Here is a 21,765-nt window from a genome sequence, read left to right as displayed (position 1 = left end):
ATAAATCAGTCTAATCTAATAGCCATAAATTCAACTACATACCTAGGTATTAAAATGACGAACAACTTAATTTGGAAGGAACACAGAAAATGTCGTAGGTGGAGGCTAACCAAAGACTGCGTTTTATTGGCAGCACACTTAGAAAATGTAACACATCTACTAAGGAGACTGCCTACACTACGCTTGTCTGTCCTTTTTTAGAATATTGCTGCGTGGTGTGGGATCCTTACCAGATACGACTGGCGGAGTACATCAAAGAAGTTCAAAGAAGGGCAGCACGTTTTGTATTATTGCAAAATATGGGAGAGAGTGTTACAGAAATGATACAGGATTTGAGCTGGATATCACTACAACAAAGGCATTTTTCATTGTGATGAAATCTTCTTATGAAATTCCAATCACCAACTTTCTCCTCAGAATGCAAAAATATTTTGTCGACACCGACCTACATAGGGAGAAACAATTGCCACAATAAAATAAGGGAAATCAGAGCTCGTACAGAAAGATAAGGATGTTTGTTCTTTCCCCACACTACACGAGACTCGAATAATAGAGAATTGTTAAGGTGGTTCGATGCACCCTCTGCCAGGCACTTAAATGTGATTTGCAGAGTGTCGATGTAGATGTAGAATATCAACCTTCCCAATGACAACAGAAGAGGCAAAACGCTGCTTCTCTATGTTGAAGTGAGCGAAAACACTCATAACTAATATGAAGAATGAATCAGCCAACTTTCAGTGAAATGGTCACAGACTATTTTGCAGTGCAGAAAGGGAGAAGCCAATTTCATCTATAAAACAATTAATTAAGGTACTGTAAGTAAAGTGCATTAATAGGTTACAAGAAGCAATTCCTTTGTTGTATGTATCAATTTAGCTCACCATCATCACTGTTTTGTCAAGGAAACTCATAAATGCTGCTATTTGAGCACACAAAATATTAAATGTCTGAAGTTTAGCAATGAAAACACCAAAACCATTAAGTATGCAGTGAAGTTAACATACACTACATTAAAGATCTCGCCAAAACACATCTTTTAGTAAGATTTGTAATGGTCAAGTGCTGGGGTATGTGAGATTGGGGGATAAATAAGCTACCTATAAATTTTATCTTGGAGTTTTTTTTGATGTTGTGTAATAGTTTTGTAGTTGATTATAAAACAGAAGATACCATATGTAAACAGTCCAGATAGAATGTGGTTTGTCATCCCCCCCTCCTGCCCCTAATATCTTGGTTGAGGTGACAAGACTGAACTGTAGCATAGCCCAAGGTCTAGATTACTTCCGATCGGGGTCATCATCTTCCACAATATGGAAACCATGAGCCATGCACCAATCCATTCAACTTAAAGAGGAATAATTTAAGAAATCTCAGACAGACATACAGACAGAACAGAAAACAATAAACAAAGATCTCCATGGAGTTCAATTCAGTCCATGTACCAACATTCTCACATATTGATGAAGTGGTAAAATATCTCTGCAGTGAGCAACAGAAACTGAGAAATGGCAGAAAATCCCACAATAATGTAACAGGGGAATTTAATGCGCAAGTAGAACAAAAAAAGAATGACAATTCTTTAGTGTGAATGGCACCAGAAACAATGCACCATACATTAATAGAATTTGTTAACAACAACAACAACAACAACAATAACAACAACAACAACAACAAATGACTGACTTAGCACATTCTTCTAGAAGAACTTTAAGAATAAAAAATTAATACAAAGTTAGCAAAAAGTAAATTCTTATCAGGAAATAAGGAAAGCAGATAGTGAAAATTTAAATAATAACAGACGGGTATATCAAAATAAATTACACGAAAGTTCAGCATCTTAGAAAACAGTTTAAATAGAGGGTGGAGGAGACCAAAACTTATGTTGAATAGACAATACTACATTTCATCAGTTAAGATGACAGGTATTACCGAGCCTAGCAGTGAAAAACTGTATAAATGTTTGAATATTTCTTTAAATAATTTTATTGTTATTGAAGCAGATCAGGAACACAGCAAATCATCAAGAGACTGTGATTATGGCTAGAGGAGAAGTAATCCAAAAGAGGAAGACAGTCACCGAACATTCAGCAATACTGTAATTATTCCCCCTTGCACGAACATGCCAGTCACCCTAATGACTCGTCAAGCCTCTGTATTATAACATACAATATATTCACTGAAATAAGCGTTATCCACATAGGAGTACAAAGCATATTAATTACACAGCCTTTCAAGGTGAATATAACACAATCATCTTGGGGTTTAAGCTGGTTATTTTTTCCCATTCCGTGTTTGCTTTAACAATACGTATGTTTCTGGATAGGAGACCGCCTTTAGCAAAACACAATTTTGTTTTTTTAACCCAAACATGTTTCACTGCAGTTGCAGCATCTTCAGTGGACTTATTTTTTATAGAGCTCGCTCGGAAATGCCTGGCAGGGCATCGAAATAATCATCTTGGGATTGAAGCTATTTTTTTTCCTCCATGTTTGCTTTAACAATATGTATGTTTTTGGATAGGGTCCGCCTTTAGCAAAACACATTTTTTTTTTTAACCCAAACACGCTTCACTGCAGTTGCAGCATCTTCAGTAGGCTTTTATTTTACGTAGAGCTTGCTCGGAATTGCCTGGCAGGGCGTCAAAATAATCATCTTGGTGTTGAAGCTCTTTTTTTTTCCCCTCCATGTTTGTTTTAACAATACATATGTTTTTGGGTAGGGACAGTTTGCACATCAAGAACAAAATTGTGTGACAGAGCAATAAATATGAACTGGCAGTTTGTCCGAGATTGTGGAAAAGCTTTCCATTCAGTTTTACATAAATCTGTAGTAACAACCCATGAGAAGCAAGAAGCTTAGTATACTGAAACATCTATTCATTGACAATGCTGCAGGTAATATACTTCCATGCACTGGGAAATTGAAAGTACCTGAATGACCCTCCACTGTACAGTCTGTACAGATGAATTCTAACAACTAAACAAATATCTTAGTATAGCAAATGTGAAAGTAGGACTGAAAATCAATTGCAGTAGGACTAAACTACTGTATAATCAACACATTGAAAAGAAAATTATACTGACATATAAAGCAGAAACATAGTTAAAAAAATGTTTTAAAGTTCTTGACCGATCTGCTTCAAGTCTTAACAAAATACTCCAATAAAGATTCAAATGGACATAGGCTATATTTTTTTTAAACAACAATGTACAGGTTTTCTATTAAAACCTACTGCAGGAAGAAAATGCCATGCTGTACTGTGAAAATGTTTGGATTTGTTTTCTTCCTTGCAGTTGTTTTTAACTGAAAACTGGTATATTAAGAAGTTATATTTACAGCTTATCAGCTTACAGTGAGTATGCTACTAAGTGAACTGAATTGTCCACTGAAACTACACAATGTAATGTCACTGATGCAACTATTCTCACAAATCCAGCAGCTGAACAGGTCTCTCTCTTATGCTGTATAGCGATGATCCCAAATGATATACGCATTCTCAGACACTAAAATACATTGGAAATGATTTACGGTCAGAGTGTTTTTCGCACAGTCAGTTATATGATGCCAGTTCAGAAGCTGATGGTTGAGAAACCTTGTTCATACTCTTACCACATAGTATCCAAAACATGATAATTGTTGTAAATTCAGATGTCTTGTGACAGCCAGAGCGAGAGCACCAGCAGCAGCGAGTACTGTTTGTATAAAGCGTTTATTTTGCATTTTGTTTACGACCTTCCACTAAGGAAGGGATTCTATTTGTGTTTATCTGCTCTGCATAGAAACTAACAGTTCTTGATCGTTAGGAGAGAAATTTATTTTGTACTTATTTGCTGCGCTTAGCTTTTAAATAGTTTTTCTGGGAAAACCTAGCGTAGTTTTCGCGTCTCGTATTTCAGTGAGTGTTTCTTGATTATCAGAGTAGCTCATCAGAAGATTATCTTGGGAATTTGTCACCGTATAGAGTAGGGTAAACATAGTCATGTGTAGGGACTGTGGTTGTTGTGAGCGGACGCAAGGAGAATTGGCCACTCTTCGGGGGCAGGTGGAGGCTTTGTCTGTTAGGCTCATCGAGCTCGAGGCACAGGCGTCGGCTCGTAGTGGCGTTGGGGCAACTGTGGTGAGACCTATGCCTACTTCGGTGGCCTTGGAATCACATGGAACCCCTGATGTCGCTGCGTCTTCCGGCAGTGAGCATCTTACCGGTCAGCCATCACTCCAGGGTGAATGGCGGACAGTGGTGGGCTCGCGCGTGCCTGGCCGAAAGGCGAAGGTGGGATCTGGCCGCGTGGCAGCTGCCTTACCCGTTTCCAACAGGTACGGGGTGCTTCCTAGTGGTGATGACATCGTTTCCGAGCCACCACAGGATGCCTCGCCTGTTGGGCCAGTGGCCGATTCTCCGGCAAGGTCCCGACAGTCACAGAGGGCGGGCCTATTAGTTATAGGGAGCTCCAACGTTAGGCGGGTTATGGAGCCCCTCAGGAAAATAGCGGGTAGGTCGGGGAAGAATGCCAGTGTGCACTCTGTGTGCTTGCCGGGGGGTCTCGTCCGTAATGTGGAGGAGGCCCTTCCGGCAGCTATTGAACGCACTGGGTGTGACCGGCTGCAGATAGTAGCACATGTCGGAACGAATGACGCCTGCCGCTTGGGTTCTGAGGCCATCCTTGGTTCCTTCCGGCGGCTGGCTGATTTGGTGAAGACAACCAGCATCGCACGCGGAGTGCAAGCTGAGCTTAATATCTGCAGCATAGTGCCCAGAGTCGATCGCGGTCCTCTGGTTTGGAGCCGTGTGGAGGGTCTAAACCAGAGGCTCAGACGACTCTGCGACTATAATGGTTGCAAATTCATCGACCTCCGTTATTGGGTGGAGAACTGTAGGGCCCCCCTAGACAGGTCAGGCGTGCACTACACACCGGAAGCAGCTACTAGGGTAGCAGAGTACGTGTGGCGTGCACACGGGGGTTTTTTAGGTTAGAGGGACCCCCCCTTGGGCGAAACGATAAAATACCTGACGGCTTACCAGAGAGAACATCAGCATCGTTGATAAAGAACGTCCGTACTCAGAGACCAAAAACAGGAAAAGTTAACGTAATATTGGTAAACTGCAGGAGTATCCAGGGCAAGGTTCCTGAATTAGTATCGCTTATTGAAGGAAATAGTGCGCATATAGTATTAGGAACGGAAAGTTGGTTAAAACTGGAAGTGAACAGTAACGAAATCCTAGACACAGAATGGAATATATACCGCAAGGATAGGATAAAAGCCAATGGTGGAGGAGTATTTATAGCAGTAAAGAATTCAATAATATCCAGTGAAGTTATTAGCGAATGCGAATGTGAAATAATCTGGGTTAAGTTAAGTATCAAAGGTGGGTCAAATATGATAGTCGGATGCTTCTATAGACCACCTGCATCAGCAAGCGTAGTAGTTGAGCGCCTCAGAGAGAACCTGCAGAACGTCGTGAAGAAGTTTCGTGATCGTACTATTGTAATAGGGGGAGACTTCAATCTACCAGGTATAGAATGGGATAGTCACACAATCAGAACTGGAGCCAGGGACAGAGACTCTTGTGACATTATCCTGACTGCCTTGTCCGAGAATTACTTCGAGCAGATAGTTAGAGAACCAACTCGTGAAGCTAACGTTTTAGACCTCATAGCAACAAATAGACCAGAACTTTTCGACTCCGTGAATGTAGAAGAGGGTATCAGTGATCATAAGTCAGTGGTTGCATCAATGACTACAAGTGTAATAAGAAATGCCAAGAAAGGAAGGAAAATATATTTGCTTAACAAGAGTGATAGCGCACAAATCACAGAATATCTGAGTGACCACCATCAAACGTTCATTTCTGAGGAAGAGGATGTGGAACAAAAATGGAAAAAATTCAGAAACATCGTCCAGTACGCCTTAGATAAGTTCGTACCGACTAAGGTCCAAAGCGAGGGGAAAGATCCACCGTGGTATAACAATCATGTACGAAAGGTACTACGGAAACAAAGAAAGCTTCATCATAGGTTTAAGAGTAGTCGAAACATAGCTGATAAGGAAAAGCTGAACGAAGCGAAAAAGAGCGTAAAGAGAGCAATGAGAGAAGCATTCAACGAATTCGAACATAAAACATTGGCAAACAATCTAAACAAGAACCCTAAAAAGTTTTGGTCATATGTAAAATCGGTAAGCGGATCTAAATCCCCTATTCAGTCACTCGTTGACCACGATGGCACCGAAACAGAGGACGACCGAAGAAAGGCAGAAATACTGAATCCAGTGTTCCGAAACTGTTTCACTGCGGAAAATCGTAACACGGTCCCTGACTTCAGCCGTCGCACGGACGCCAAAATGGAAAATATTGAAATAAACGATATCGGAATTGAAAAACAACTGCTATCACTTAGTAGCGGAAAAGCATCCGGACCAGACGAGATACCCGTAAGATTCTACAGTGATTATGCTAAAGAACTTGCCCCCTTTCTATCAGCAATTTATCGTAGATCTCTGGAAGAATGTAAAGTACCTAGCGACTGGAAGAAAGCGCAGGTCGTTCCCATTTTCAAGAAGGGTCATAAATCAGATGCGAATAATTATAGGCCTATTTCGCTTACGTCAATCTGTTGTAGAATAATGGAACATGTTTTATGTTCTCGTATTATGACGTTCTTAGATAATACAAATCTCCTTCATCATAACCAACATGGATTCCGCAAACAGAGATCATGTGAAACTCAGCTCGCCCAATTTGTCCAAGAAATTCACAGTGCCGTAGACACTGGCGAGCAGATTGATGCCGTATTCCTGGACTTCAGGAAGGCATTTGATACGGTTCCGCCCTTACGTTTAGTGAAAAAAATACAAGCTTACGGAATATCGGACCAGGTTTGTGATTGGATTCAGGATTTCCTAGAAGAAAGAACACAACATGTCATTCTTAACGGTTCAAAATCTGCAGATGTAGAGGTAATTTCGGGAGTACCGCAAGGAAGCGTGATAGGACCTTTATTGTTTACAATATACATAAATGACTTAGTTGACAACATCGGTAGCTCCGTGAGGCTATTTGCAGATGACACGGTTGTCTACAAGAAAGTAGCAACATCAGAAGACTCGTACGTACTCCAGGAAGACCTGCAGAGGATTAATGAATGGTGCGACAGCTGGCAGCTTTCCCTAAACGTAGATAAATGTAATATAATGCGCATACATAGGGGCAGAAATCCATTCCAGTACGATTATGCCATAGGTGGTAAATCATTGGAAGTGGTAACGACCGTAAAATACTTAGGAGTTACTATCCGGAGCGATCTGAAGTGGAATGATCACATAAAACAAATAGTGGGAAAAGCAGGCGCCAGGTTGAGATTCATAGGAAAAATTCTAAGAAAATGTGACTCATCGACGAAAGAAGTAGCTTACAAAACGCTTGTTTGTCCGATTCTTGAGTATTGCTCATCAGTATGGGACCCTTACCAGGTTGGATTAATAGAAGAGATAGACATGATCCAGCGAAAAGCAGCGCGATTCGTCATGGGGACATTTAGTCAGCGCGAGAGCGTTACGGAGATGCTGAACAAGCTCCAGTGGCGGACACTTCAAGAAAGGCGTTACGCAATACGGAGAGGTTTATTATCGAAATTACGAGAGAGCACATTCCGGGAAGAGATGGGCAACCTATTACTACCGCCCACATATATCTCGCGTAATGATCACAACGAAAAGATCCGAGAAATTAGAGCAAATACGGAGACTTACAAGCAGTCGTTCTTCCCACGCACAATTCATGAATGGAACAGGGAAGGGGGGATCAGATAGTGGTACAATAAGTACCCTCCGCCACACACCGTAAGGTGGCTCGCGGAGTATAGATGTAGATGTAGATGTAGATGTACATTATATGTTGTACAAAAAGCTAAAAAAAAGCATTTAAAACAATAAAAACCAAAAACAAACACAAAGGAGACTTCATCCATTTGTGTTTGATTTATAATAATTTCGCGTTCCATAACTTCAAAGTTTGCAAAGTTTCAACGAGTAACAAATAATTATGTCCTGACAATTCCAAGGGATACCCCAGATTAGGATTTATATCAAATTCCCAGACATATTAGCAACTGAAAAGCTTTGCTGGGTTCTTTAGTTAATGATGAAATTAGAGAAACAGTTTAGTTTATGTATTTAGTGCAGCTAAATGAACAAGAAGAGAAAAATACAATACTGAAATGGCCTGGAAAACTACAAAATTTCCAAAACTCGAACAAAAGCTTACCAGCTGTGTGTATTATCAGTTTCAATTTTTTTGAGTTCTAGTATGAGAAACATTCAATGGCAGAGTTGCTCAGTGGGCAATGGCACGATGCATGCTGAGAATTTTCAGAAGAGGCAGGAGAAAAAACAAGCTGATCACTGAAAAAAATTAAGTTGAAAATGCCATGCCAGTTGTGAACAGGCTCATGGTTGGTAGGTGGACCAATCAAATTCTTTACTGGACTCAGAGATGATCAGGAAGTGTCTGGAAGCAAGGTGCATGATGACAAAGCATGCAGGGGTGACGTGTGTGTCCAGGTGGGAACCATAGTGCACTAAGTAGAGTGGAGGTGGCCTTTTATCTGTAAGTGGATGCAAATGGCTGATGAAGGACCTGAGCAAATGTTGGTTTGCTTGTAGAGGAGAAGGAATTGCACCATTTCTTACATGACTGATGAATTCATGTTTCTGCTACTGCACATAATTGAAGGTGCTTTTGGGTAACTAAGTGTAGCAATTTTCATTCGCACGTAATTGAATAGGACTGATATTCTTCCAATCTCTGAAACATTTGGGTTTATTGGTTTGCACATTTCCACTGTTACAAGGGCACTATCATCCCTGAACTGAAGAGATAATTGACAGATCTGCAGTAATGAACAGTTTCAGCAATTTTTTATCAAACTGGTGTGTCACCAACATATATTCAGAGATGGTCAACTCTATAAGATTTAGTTTCGTTAATACTATATGTACTGTATAGTCTGAGCTCTTACATGTAAGGATTCAGCCGTGACCCCAAAAAAATTTCTTGCCGAGATTTGTGCAGTGTGAGCACATGCAGCCAGCGACACTAACTTGATTGTCATTCATCTGATCATGAAAATATGAACCCAATGTTCTTCCCTGCCACATACTGGAGCTTGTGAATGACATTAACACAGTTTTCATCTTTTCGCAATGCAAATCAGTTTTTGTTGTCATAACAACCTCACAATCGTATTTTTAAAATAGTAGTCTTAACTCCAAGACGCAGCATGTGTTAGCCTAATGTGAATTCAGTCTTACTTATATTACCTTTCTACCACTCACCAAATATTTACTAAGAAAAAGAGAGAACCCATACCTCAAGCTGGCAACTGATCTCTTGAGAATGATCAGCTGCCTCTTTGAAATGGGCCAGCTGCTGTTCGAGGTGAAGTACTTGTCCTTCAGAACATGCTATCCTATCCATAAGCATCTTATTTTCAGCAATTTTTTCTTCATGCTGAGCCTGAAACTCTGCATTAACATTTGCTGCCTCCTGCAGCTGCGCATGGAGCTGTGCAATCTGTGATTTGTAGGCTGTTTCGGACTGTAAAAAGGAGGAACAAAATAAAAGAATCAGAAAGAGAAACAAACTCGACAATTAACTATCACATGTCACAGATGTAAACCAAGGTCATCAATATAAACAAATACAGCTGTTTCACATAATTCCTCTGCAACATGTTATTAAGATATGGGTTCAAGCTATTACTGATAATATGCTACTCAGTTACTGAGTGCCTCAGCTCTCTAAAGCCGCAGATCAATGACAACTCATAGTAAATGTGTATGCAAACAACAGGCACTGTAGACATCTGAAAACCTCAATTTTCTATCAACCAATAAAATTCATTCCTTCAGAAATCACTCTTGCAGCAAATAACATTCTTTTTTCAGAATGGGGTGGCGGCTTTCAGAACAAGTTGTACTCTTCTTTGCTGAATTGTGAGGTCCTACAATGTACACCGCCTCAAGCAAAAACTATGTTCTGCCAGCTTCATATAGGCATGATGAGAAAAACTGGTACAAATCTGAGTGTAATTAATTCTTCTTGTTTATTCATCTAGTCTGTGTAACAAGTGAAGGGTGGTGAGATAAACTTACCTCAAAATGTATGGCGAATTACTTCAAAACCTTACCCTTGTTAAGAGATTTCTGATATCCTATACAGTAATGTAACACAGTGGGTTTTGGCAGGAATATATTCTTATTCTCAATAAAGGAATGAATAAATTCATCCTTACCAAGTGACCGCAGTTAAATGAGATCTTAAAATTATCGTATTGATAGCTCCCTTAGTCTGCAGAAGAATTAATGGTGCAACTTTACTAATATTAAGAATTAAAGTCACCAAGAATATTTAAGATGAAAAGATATCAAACAGATCCTGGACCTGAACAGCAATGAAGTTATAGTATGTGGTGCCCCCCCCCCCTCCCACCACTGGCTCCTCCAAAATAAACATCAGGCGTAGTTTTTGAAATTCAGTTCAGAAAATGTATTCATAGAAATTTTAAAATCTTATTCATAAGTAAACAGCTTTTAAGCACAAACAACAACAAAAATTAATTAATACTACACCTCTTGTTGCTGCTCTGTCAAACGGCTGATGTGCATTTCGTACTGCTGATGCTGATTCAGTAATTGATCCTGTACACTTTGAGACTTTGCTTGTTCTTCCTGCAGCTTTCTCACTGTTAATCGCTCCTCGTTTAACTTCGACTGTAGCTGTAAAATGTACAACATAATTAGTGAAATATTTTTCAGGAAAATAGGAAGATTAATATTGAAAATTTGTAGATTTAAAAGTTCAAAATGCTACTAATTCATTGGAAAAAAAGTTCTTTATCAAACAGGGCAACCCAAAACTGGATGGAGAAAGACAAATTACGATGTAACCAAGACAAATGTAAGGAAGCAATGTAGTTACACAATGAAGGTGAAGACAAAGCTGAACTTTAGTTATGACTGAATTATGTGGAAAGCAAAAAATAAGCACTGGTGGTGGAAAAAGAACAGTGAGGAAGCCATAGGGCACCTGCAGAGACTGGAGTAACGAGAATGCAGAAGAATGGGAGATTTTTCTGGGAGTGATGATGAAAGCGGCCAGAAATAAAAGATGAACTAGAACAAAGGATGAAGCAGGAACTGGCCGAGATGAAGGACAAATTTTGGAAAAACAACTGTAGTTTTTTTTTTCTTTTTTTTTTAGTAAATTTAGAAACAGCCTACAGGTTACAGGAACAAAGACCTGTTTCATAAGACATAAGAAAGGATAACTGGTTATTATTGCAAAGAGAAACTGTAGGATACTTGTAGAGCACTTTTACGATCTGCTTAACTGTGAACCTCCAACCATGAATAAGGCCTCACAGGTCATTAGCAACCTAAAGAATAATTAGACGTCTGGAGAAGATGGGATAACAGTCAAGATGATAATGGGGAGCAACAAGAAAGCAAACAACATGACCAAGCTTGAAACTTCTTGGCAGATTAAAACTGTGTGCTGGACCGAGACTGGAACTTGGGACCTTTCCCTTTCGTGGGCAAGTGCTCTACCGACTGAGCTACCCAATCATGACTCATGACTTGTCCTCACAGCTTTACTTCCACCAGTACCTCATTTACACCTTCCAGATCTGAAGGAGAGCTTCTGTGAAGTTTGGAAGGTAGGAGATTAGGTATTGGTGGAAGTAAACCTGTGAGGACAGGTCGTGACTTGTGCTTGGGTAGCTCAGTCAGTAGAGCACTTGCATGTGAAATTTAAAGGTCCCAAGTTCGAGTCTGGGTCTAGGTCTAGCACACATATTTAATATGCAAGGAAGTTTCATATTAGCACACACTCCACTGCAGAGTGAAAACTTTATTCTGGCTGTCCATGTTTACTTGCAAGGCATTGGGGACAAGGAAGCTATTTGAAGGATGGAGCAACATTAAAATAGTGCTAATACAGTACATAAGAAAGGGACAAGAAGTATATACAAAAAACCTTTAAGGAATATTACCACTAAAGGTCAAATGTAACATGCTTCTGAATTCATCATGAAGAGTGCAGGAAAACAGAAAATACTCTTGGAGACTATCAGACAGACTTTAGGAACAGATGAAGATGTACAGAACAGACCTGTATCCACAAACATCTGACAGAATGCAGGGTCTTAAAGAACATAGAGATCTTAGTAACCTTCACGCAATTCATGCAGCCATCTGACTTCGACAAAAAGGTTCTTGAAATGATCCTGAAGAACAGATATGTAAACTCTGATGTACAGAAAGAAAAGGGCAAGATTCAGACGAGCACTACTGAAAGAGTGTCCAATGGAGAGCTGGAGTGTCGCAGATTTCTTTGAGCATAACACTGAACATGATGATCAGGCATTGGAAAGAAATAAACAGGAAATGGGAATACCAAAAGACACATCTGGAGGACAAAAAGGTTGACAGTAATATTGAGTGAGATGGAAGAGAATACAAAGAAACAACTTGACAACCTAAGGTAACCAGAAGTGGTGGATTTATCATCATCTCCCACTAGACAAAGAAAATGAATACCACTGGTGATCAGGACACCCCAGATGGCATCATGAAAGAGGAGGACAAATTTAAATACCTGGGAGAATATATAGAAGGAAGAGATAACAGCAAGTCACTTTTGTGATCTTTCTTTGCTTGTTTATACATTTGACATTATGAAGTAACATGTTTTAATTTAATGCAATGTAAGTTATATTACACAAATGATCATAAATTCACTTCCTATGTTTGTATCAGATTATTGTTTTCTATATTCCTGCTTGAGTAACAAGTGTCATTTCATGCTCATCAGTTAACATTTTTTTTAATGAAATTTCTTGATGTTTCTTATTACTGACAACAGTGTCTTTGTAAGATCTATTGATGCAATTTTACTATTGCTCTACTCTTTTGTATGTAATTTCTTCTGTACTAGCAGATTATAAGTTGCTTTTTTGTACTTTGAACTAATTTAGAAGTACTTGCAAATCAAAATATTCTATTACACAATCTGAACTGTGTCAAATAATATCAACCATACTGTTTGTTTTCCTGTTGAGTAGCACTGCTAGACCATGTTAGTTTTCCGCTATGTACATGAGCGCTAAGTGGTGTCACTTGCTTGTAGATAGGTTTCATGCATAGTGTTTCAGTGGCATTTACACTCTTTGATCTATCATGAGGCTTAGTACAAAACTACATGCTAATTAAAACTGTTTTCATTTGTACCAAAGCATTCTGTGAGGTCATAAACATAAGATAGTCTTGCAGCATAACAATAGTTATTTGTAACTAATGTATATTTGTAATTACATCAAAATTCAGGACGCTTGAAGTTGTTCAACAAATGTAAATGGCACGGAAGAACTATTTCTTAACAGCAACTGAGCTGCTGGTTTACATATATCTTGAATATCAAAGTATCAACAGCTGTGGCAGCACAGTTTTTAATTTTTAATCCTATTAATGTTGGAAATCATGACATTTATCTATTGCTCCATCATACAGCTGACAAATAAAAGTGAGGTGGACAAATAAGGTTTAACATATGATGTATATATTTTGTTCACACATTATAAAAGACTGGTACTAGTCCTAGCTACAGTTTGTGAACTAGGGATGTAACTAAGTGTATGATAATTAATGGTATTAGATACTAAATCAATCAGAAATAATTTTCTTACATCAATTAATACAGCTGAAGACCAAGTTATTTTTTTCTATAATGATCAGCTGAATTTTTTTGCGTTTTTCACCAACATGGACGAAATCCTAAGATTACGTTACTTTAGGTATAATTAAATATGTTTCTTCAGTGTCCGAGTTACTTATTTATCACACCGACGCTGAATTGCTTCCAAGCTAGCACAAATCCAACATATGAGAATTCTCATGTTTATTATCTCTCTTCCAACCTTCTGGAATCCAACAGATTGACAAGATGCCATTATTTTATCATTCTACCACAGTGAAAACATTATTACATCAGAAAAGACCTTGCAGCAACATCAGTTCTCTACTTTATTACAAATGAACCCGAGCAAATGTAGTTTGATAAGAAGAAACTATTCACTACTAAAAAAATTCAACAATTTCAATCCTGCAAAAAACAGAAGTTCACATTTAATTCTTCACTATACTGAAACAGAAACAGGTATTAAAAAAGAATCTAACACACATTCAAAGAAAACTAAAAATGCAGGGCATTGTACATACCTGCTGGAGTTGTTGCGACATCTGCTGCTTTTCTGCAACAGCTGTGTCGTGTGTGTGCTGCAAACGTGCAGCTAGTGCCTGGGACTCATTCTGCTTGGCTACCAAAGCCTCCTCCAGCTGCCTGCAGCTGTGGTTAAGTCGTGAACGTTCTGCATTATATTCAGAACGCACCTCCTTAAGTTTATTCTGGAATGCTAAGGAAGCCTCCTGCTCTTCAGCAAGGGCTTTTTCCTTCTCTGCTAGCTGTTTTTTCAATTTGACTACAGGATCTTGCCTTCCCTGCGAACAAAAATATTTGACATCACTGATGCCTGTGGGAGGATTAAGGGAAAGAGTCTTAACACATTTTCAGCTACACAGATAATAAGGTCATAAGTTAGTCATTTTACACTCCAGTCATAATATCTCATTATAAATTGAGGTTGCACTACAGTCAGTTCAAGAGAAACTCCCAAAATCTTATGACAATCCAGAAGTTTTGAAACTATCTAGCTTTCTCTTTCGAGTTTCACTGTGGTACATTGTTTTAATCTGCCATAAAGTTTCAATAACTTGACCCACATGTGGGATTTGTGTTGGAATCAAGCCGGCCGCGGTGGTCTAGCGGTTCTGGCGCTGCAGTCCGGAACCGCGGGACTGCTACGGTCGCAGGTTCGAATCCTGCCTCGGGCATGGGTGTGTGTGATGTCCTTAGGTTAGTTAGGTTTAAGTAGTTCTAAGTTCTAGGGGACTTATGACCTAAGATGTTGAGTCCCATAGTGCTCAGAGCCTGTACCTGTACCTGTTGGAATCAATCATTGATCTAACTGTTCAATGTACACTAATAATTAGTACACTTTTAAATCTTTTTAATTTATTCACAATATTATATTTATTCTTCGTAAGATTTCAAATGGAACACTGGTAGGTTACGCAACAGCGCTTATGAAAAATAAGGATTCAACAAAATGCATGATGATACTATTAATACGGTCGTGAACACCTGAATTACCAGTATTATTTTAATACTTGTTCTATTGCAGACATATATTAGGACAATTAATGTGAGACCATGAAGGAAGAGAGAGCAAATTCATAGGAATTATAAAAGAAATTACATATAATGACTTCTGAGTATTGGATTTCAACTTTTTCCTTCTACATTACATTTTACCCTGAATCATCATCTTATTTTGTAGAAAACTTGGTGTCTTTCCAATAAAAGTATACAAATCCTATGATAAGTTACAGTATATATTATCTTCATCTTCACTTATTTCAGTACATTAGCTTGAACTCCTTATTTTAAGAAAAATCTGAAGACAATGTCTTCCTTAATACAGAGTGACTTGGCCTTTGACATGAATACTTACAAAATAAAGAACTGAAACACTGTTTCAGTAGGTTGTTTTATCTAAAACATCTATTCTGATTTCATTGTTTACAGGTATTCCAGCACGTGCATGCCTTTAGTACTACGAATCATTTAACATATTCCCACACTCTCGCGTTGTTGAAGTATTCATCACTTCACAATATACAAGGCTGCATTATGTATACCACTTTGACAAGTTTTTTGGACAACATGGTTGTGGAGATGAAGCAGCGATTAGTATGATTAATCAATTTCCTGCCATTATGTAACAGGAGTGACCCCACCAGCAGTCGACCAATGGTGTAAATGCCCAGAAGATGACCCCTACGTTGGGTTGAAACTGCATGGCGGTATAATAATAATAAAAGCGATTAAAACTGTTTCTGAATAATTGACTTTGAGAAGTAGTATTTACAAGAAATCTGAAGAGAGAGTGCCTTACTTCTAGCATAATTCTGTGAAGGCAATTGAAAGACGTCTGTATGTTTTATCTTTGGTATGTCACACCAGTGCAGAAAAAAGGTGGTGAGCTTGTCATGCAAAGTCTACACCACTGCACATTCTTATGCAACATGCATTGCTGTTCCCATCTTTGCCAGATAGAGATTGTAAAAAGAAATCTTAACAATACAATCAGCGCTACCTGTTGGTATAAGTGTTGAAGACATTGCTTTGTTTTATTGTCTATCTATCTTCTCAACTGTGTATTTAGACATTTGTGCAATTTACAATACACATCATTACATCTCTCCATAAACATACACCATCTCAAACAGGATGTCCGTAATTAAGTTGCATTTCAAAATACTGTAGAAAGAGAACCATTGCCCAGAATGATGTCAAATTTGAACACAGTATTACTGATGCAGGAGGAAATGTCATGGAACAAAAAAGAAAAAACAATTAATGAAAATTTGGCCAGTAGATGGCCCTGTTTAACCCTTAACTACTATCGACCGTCTCTCAGACCGCCAGTAATTTGTGTGTCGAGATAGTTCTCACACCCCTGCAAAGCCAAATGGACTCTTCCATGTACCTCCCTATTGGCTGTCAAGCTACATGTGCCAGCATTCTTGCATTGTTGCTGCTCTTTGTTTCGTAATTATTAGCCTTGAGAGGTCTCACAGACGTACCATAGTGTTTGCGTGACGCGTTTTTATTGCATGCTACTGTTTCTCCATGGCGGGGAAAGCTGGGCCTTCTGTGCAACGTGTGTTATGTCAGACAGATGTCTTCACGTGCAAGATGAGCCTCAGACACTGAAAGAAGAATTCGAAATTCGAAAAACGTGCACCTTTCGCCCTCCTCGTCTGAAAAGGAAAACAAGGTAACCATGTCAACAGCGTGGTGTTCCGATTTGTTTGGAGTGTTCCAGGAAGGTCTGCGTGAAGTGTTTGCAGGTGTAAATTGACTGAAGTATGATTCAGTGTCACATGAGAACAAGTATTTAGTTTTTACTTTTAATTTTAGAAGTAAAATGGTGGCAAAGTTTTTCTATTCATAGACTTATGGACTAAAATATTCACTCTACATTGCAAAGTGACTCGTAAACTGAAAGATGACTTCGCACACAATTTATCGTAAGTCATGTCGTATTTTTCCACCTAGTTATATTGCCAATTTGTAATATAATGCCTCTGATGAAAATCTGTGTGTGAGTAGAGAGCTAACTATTTGCTGTTATTTTCGTAACTCATAAAATAAAAATATACTCCAGATTTCTCTTTGATTTAATTGTCGAAGTGTTTAAAATACCGCAGTGTTTAAAAAAAATCAAATTTCTACAAAAGCCGCTTCTTAGAAGTGTGATGAATGACTGGAAGTCAAGAAACTATATATATTCAGCAAAATTCTGGTTTGATATATAAAATAGAAAAATGCGGTCTGTGAGACCCCTCCATAGTAAAAGTAATTGTGATCCTGTGAATGACCGTAGTAGTTAAGGGTTAGGTATACAATATGTACACCAATTGAGTCTGCACAAAGCTGTTCCTCAGTTTGCATTTGAGACATCCAACATAACTGCCTCCGTGAAGGAGCACGCTGCTTGTAAAGCTCTTTTACAAGAACAGTTACAGTGCATCAGTAGCTCTGCAGAAGTTCTGGACACTCAAAGGTATGAAAAAAGGCACCAGTCTGATGTTTGCTACAGATCTGGAGAAAATGGTTCTGAAGTGCAATGGGGTTGGTTGGTTTAATGATTAAAGAGGCCAAACTAGAGATCATAAGTCCCTCCTACCTGGAACAGGCAAGTCAACAAAACTACACACCAAACAAAGGCCTAGTGTGTGAACCCAAGGAAAGAAAACTTCAAGGTCTACTCGAAGGTCAACAAAGGTTAGAGAAAGGAAAAAGGAAGAAGGGTGGAGAGGCACCCATCCTAACAATACACAGAAAAGACTAGTGACACCACCGACATGATGAGAGAAACACAAGAAAACAGAGGAAGAACACCATGTCAAATAGAACACATGAGACGGGAGAAGAAGAGCAAAAGAGCAGGTACAGCAAGGGCTGGGGCAGATCACCAAGCCCAGACAGCCACTGCCCGTTCAGAGTAGAGGAGGCAACAGTGCATCCTGCCAACCCCTTAATGAGCCAACAAAGCTGAAACAGCCTACCTTACAAAACCCCTTCACAAACAAACTGTAAAACCAGGTCAACTGCTGAGGCATCATCCCCTAACACCTATAAGTTCAAGTAACATGCAGAGGACATTGGTTAAACTGACTGGACTACAGCTGTCAAACTGAAGAGCTGGTTTACCAGATTTTGAACTGGAGTAACGACACTTTCCCGACGCTGGGAAGGGAACTTCTCCTCTTTTCAGAGATGGTTAAAAAGGGCAAGCATATGATGTTGGTTAGCCACTGACATGTGCTGAAGCATCTGGCTGTGCACCCAGTATGGTCCATCAGCCATGTTGGGGCAGAGAGTAAGGGCACTGGCGAATTCCCACTCACTAAACATTACACTTGATAGATAACTTCTTTATAGACCAAGATAAGTTTAACCAGATAAATGCTCAGCCTGTTGAGAATGGTCTTTCTGATCATGGTGCACAGCTAGTTACAATATATGACATAGCTCCATTCAGCAATACTAAACAGTCCTCCAAAGTGGTACGTTCAGTCAACGATTTAACAATTGCAAATTTCAGGGAAAGCCTACAGCAGTTAGACTGGGATGAGGTGTACCGTGAACCTGATGCCAATTTAAAATATAATTTATTTCATGACATTTTTGTAAATGCATTTGAAAACTGCTTCCCCAAGAAAATAGTTAAATATACTCGTAAGAAACCTTGTAAGAAACCATGGCTTACTAAGGGTATAAAAATATCTTGTAACCGCAAAAGGGAAATGTATCTGACAGCAAGAAAGAGTAGTGACCCAGAAACTATCAAAAATTATAAAAACTACTGTGTTATATTAAGAAAAGTTATTAAAAAATCCAGGAGTATGTGTATCATGTCTGAAATCAGCAACTCTGATAATAAAATTAAAACAATTTGGAATATTATTAAAAGAGAAACAGGTCAACCAAGAGCAGAGGAAGACAGTATTACCATCAAATTGAATGAAAACTTTACGAACAAAAAGTCAGAAGTTGAAAATATTTTTAATAATCATTTTCTAAATGTTGTGGATATAGTAGGATCCAGGTGTTCATTAGAAGATGCTAGGCTGTTAATGGAAGAGGCCATACCTATGCAATTTGATACAATTGAAATCTCACCCACTTCTCCCTTTGAAATTAGGAAAATAATAAACTTGCTTAAAAGCAAAAACTCACATGGAATTGATGGCATTTCCAGCAAAATACTAAAAGCTTGTTCTCAACAGATAAGTAAGATTCTCAGCCACCTGTGTAATAGCTCTCTGGAACAGGGCATTTTCCCTGATAGACTGAAATATGCTATTGTTATACCTTTGCATAAAAAGGGGGATAGATCTGATGTCAACAATTACCGTCCAATCTCCCTTCTAACAGCTTTATCCAAAATTTTTGAGAAAGTAATGTATTCAAGAGTAGCTTCGCATATCTGTAAAAATGAAGTACTAACAAAATGTCAGTTTGGTTTTCAGAAAGGTTTTTCAACAGAAAATGCCATATATGCTTTCACCAGTAAAATTTTGAATGATCTGAATAACCGAACACCACCCATTGGGATTTTTTGTGATCTCTCAAAGGCTTTTGATTGTGTAAATCATGAAATTCTGCTAGACAAGCTCAAGTATTGTGGCATGAGTGGGACAGTGCACAAATGGTTTAATTCGTACCTAACTGGAAGAGTGCAGAAAGTTGAAATAAGTAGTTCTTGTAACATGCAAAGATCAGCACATTCCTCAAACTGGGGAACTATCAAGAATGGGGTTCCACAAGGGTCAGTCTTGGGTCCTTTGTTGTTCTTATTATATATTAATGACTTGCCATTCTATATTCATGAAGAGGCAAAGTTAGTTCTCTTTGCTGATGATACAAGTATAGTAATCACACCTGACAAACAAGAATTAACTGATGAAATTGTCAATACTGTCTTTCAGAAAATTACTAAGTGGTTCCTTGTAAACGGACTCTCACTGAATTTTGATAAGACACAGTACATACAGTTCCGTACAGTGAATGGTATGACGCCATTAATAAATATAGACCTTAATCAGAAGCATATAGCTAAGGTAGAATATTCCAAATTTTTAGGTGTGTCCATTGATGAGAGATTAAATTGGAAGAAACACATTGATGATCTGCTGAAACGTTTGAGTTCAGCTACTTATGCAATAAGGGTCATTGCAAATTTTGGTGATAAACATCTTAGTAAATTAGCTTACTACGCCTATTTTCACTCATTGCTTTCATATGGCATCATATTTTGGGGTAATTCATCACTGAGGAATAAAGTATTTATTGCACAAAAGCGTGTAATCAGAATAATAGCTGGAGTCCACCCAAGATCATCCTGCAGACATTTATTTAAGGATCTAGGGATATTCACAGTAGCTTCTCAGTATATATACTCTCTTATGAAATTTGTTATTAACAACCAAACCCAATTCAAAAGTAATAGCAGTGTGCATAACTACAATACTAGGAGAAAGGATGATCTTCACTATTCAAGATTAAATCTAACTTTGGCACAGAAAGGGGTGAATTATACTGGCACTAAAGTCTTTGGTCACTTACCAAATAGTATCAAAAGTCTGACAGATAACCAACAAGTATTTAAGAAGAAATTAAAAGAATTTCTGAATGACAACTCCTTCTACTCCATAGAGGAATTTTTAGATATAAATTAAGAAAAAAAAGAAAAAAATATTAAAAAAATAAAAATAAAAAATAAAGAAAAACAAAAAACACAAAAAATAAAGTTGTTATATTAACTTAAGTATGTTGTTAAATTAACCTAATTATGTCATGTATTGGAAAATTCGACTCGTTCCACATCATTACGAAATATCGTATTCATGATCCATGGAACTAGTATTAATCTAATCTAATCTAATCTAATCTGTAGGATGAGGGCAGCCAAAAAAGCACCTAATCTTTGCCCATACCTACAAAGAAGGAGTGTGCTGCCTTATGGCAATGACATATCATTCACAACAAATCAGTTTCTGGTGCTTAATAGATAAAGGGCCCAGGCACAAAGCTGTTTAAAGGCCAAGAGGTGGTTGAGAGAGTGATGCCATTTGTAGCATTGGAGGGCATGATGATGGACCGTAACAGCCACACCACTTTTGGGGGTTAACCAAAGAGCTGTCTTCCATTTGGGAGATCCCAAGGTTGATGGCACTGTGAAGCAGCTGTCGAAAGGATGAAACACTGTATGGTCTCATCAGTGTTGTTGTTTGGTGGAGCAATTTCCATGGCAGCCAGGAACATACATCCCAATCTGCATCAGTAAAGACACATATGGCAGCAGTAAAGACGCATCTGGGAGGGCGTCCAGGTGAGTGACACCAGAGAAAAGATGACAATCGGAAAAGATTGCTGTCTTTCAAATTGTCATGAACACCCTATTGAACGAAGAGGAGTAACCCAGGCTACAGATGGAAAGATCAGTCACTGACACAGTGCTGAGTACCGCGCTTAAGTGTCTGGGGCCTCCAGAGTTTAGAAGGCAACAGGTCTTCAAC

The 21,765-nt window shown here is 38.7% G+C and overlaps 1 protein-coding gene across 7 annotated transcripts in view; it reads right to left on the bottom strand.

Annotated features, from left to right (window-relative positions):
• Nucleotides 1–21,765, bottom strand: part of LOC126260094 (kinectin-like) — a 353,744-nt gene that overhangs the window by 216,740 nt on the left and 115,239 nt on the right. For all 7 annotated transcript variants that reach the window (XM_049957313.1, XM_049957309.1, XM_049957310.1 and 4 more), the window contains 3 exons: nt 14,275–14,553; nt 10,627–10,773; nt 9,365–9,592 (listed from right to left, as the gene is read on the bottom strand). In XM_049957313.1, coding sequence (XP_049813270.1) covers nt 9,365–9,592; nt 10,627–10,773; nt 14,275–14,553 — 654 coding nt within the window. The remainder of the gene's footprint in view (nt 1–9,364; nt 9,593–10,626; nt 10,774–14,274; nt 14,554–21,765) is intronic.

Source organism: Schistocerca nitens, chromosome 5 (assembly GCF_023898315.1).
Source record: "Schistocerca nitens isolate TAMUIC-IGC-003100 chromosome 5, iqSchNite1.1, whole genome shotgun sequence".
In the NCBI taxonomy this organism is placed as follows: Eukaryota; Metazoa; Arthropoda; class Insecta; order Orthoptera; family Acrididae; genus Schistocerca; species Schistocerca nitens.
This window is presented reverse-complemented; position numbering and strand designations above follow the sequence as displayed.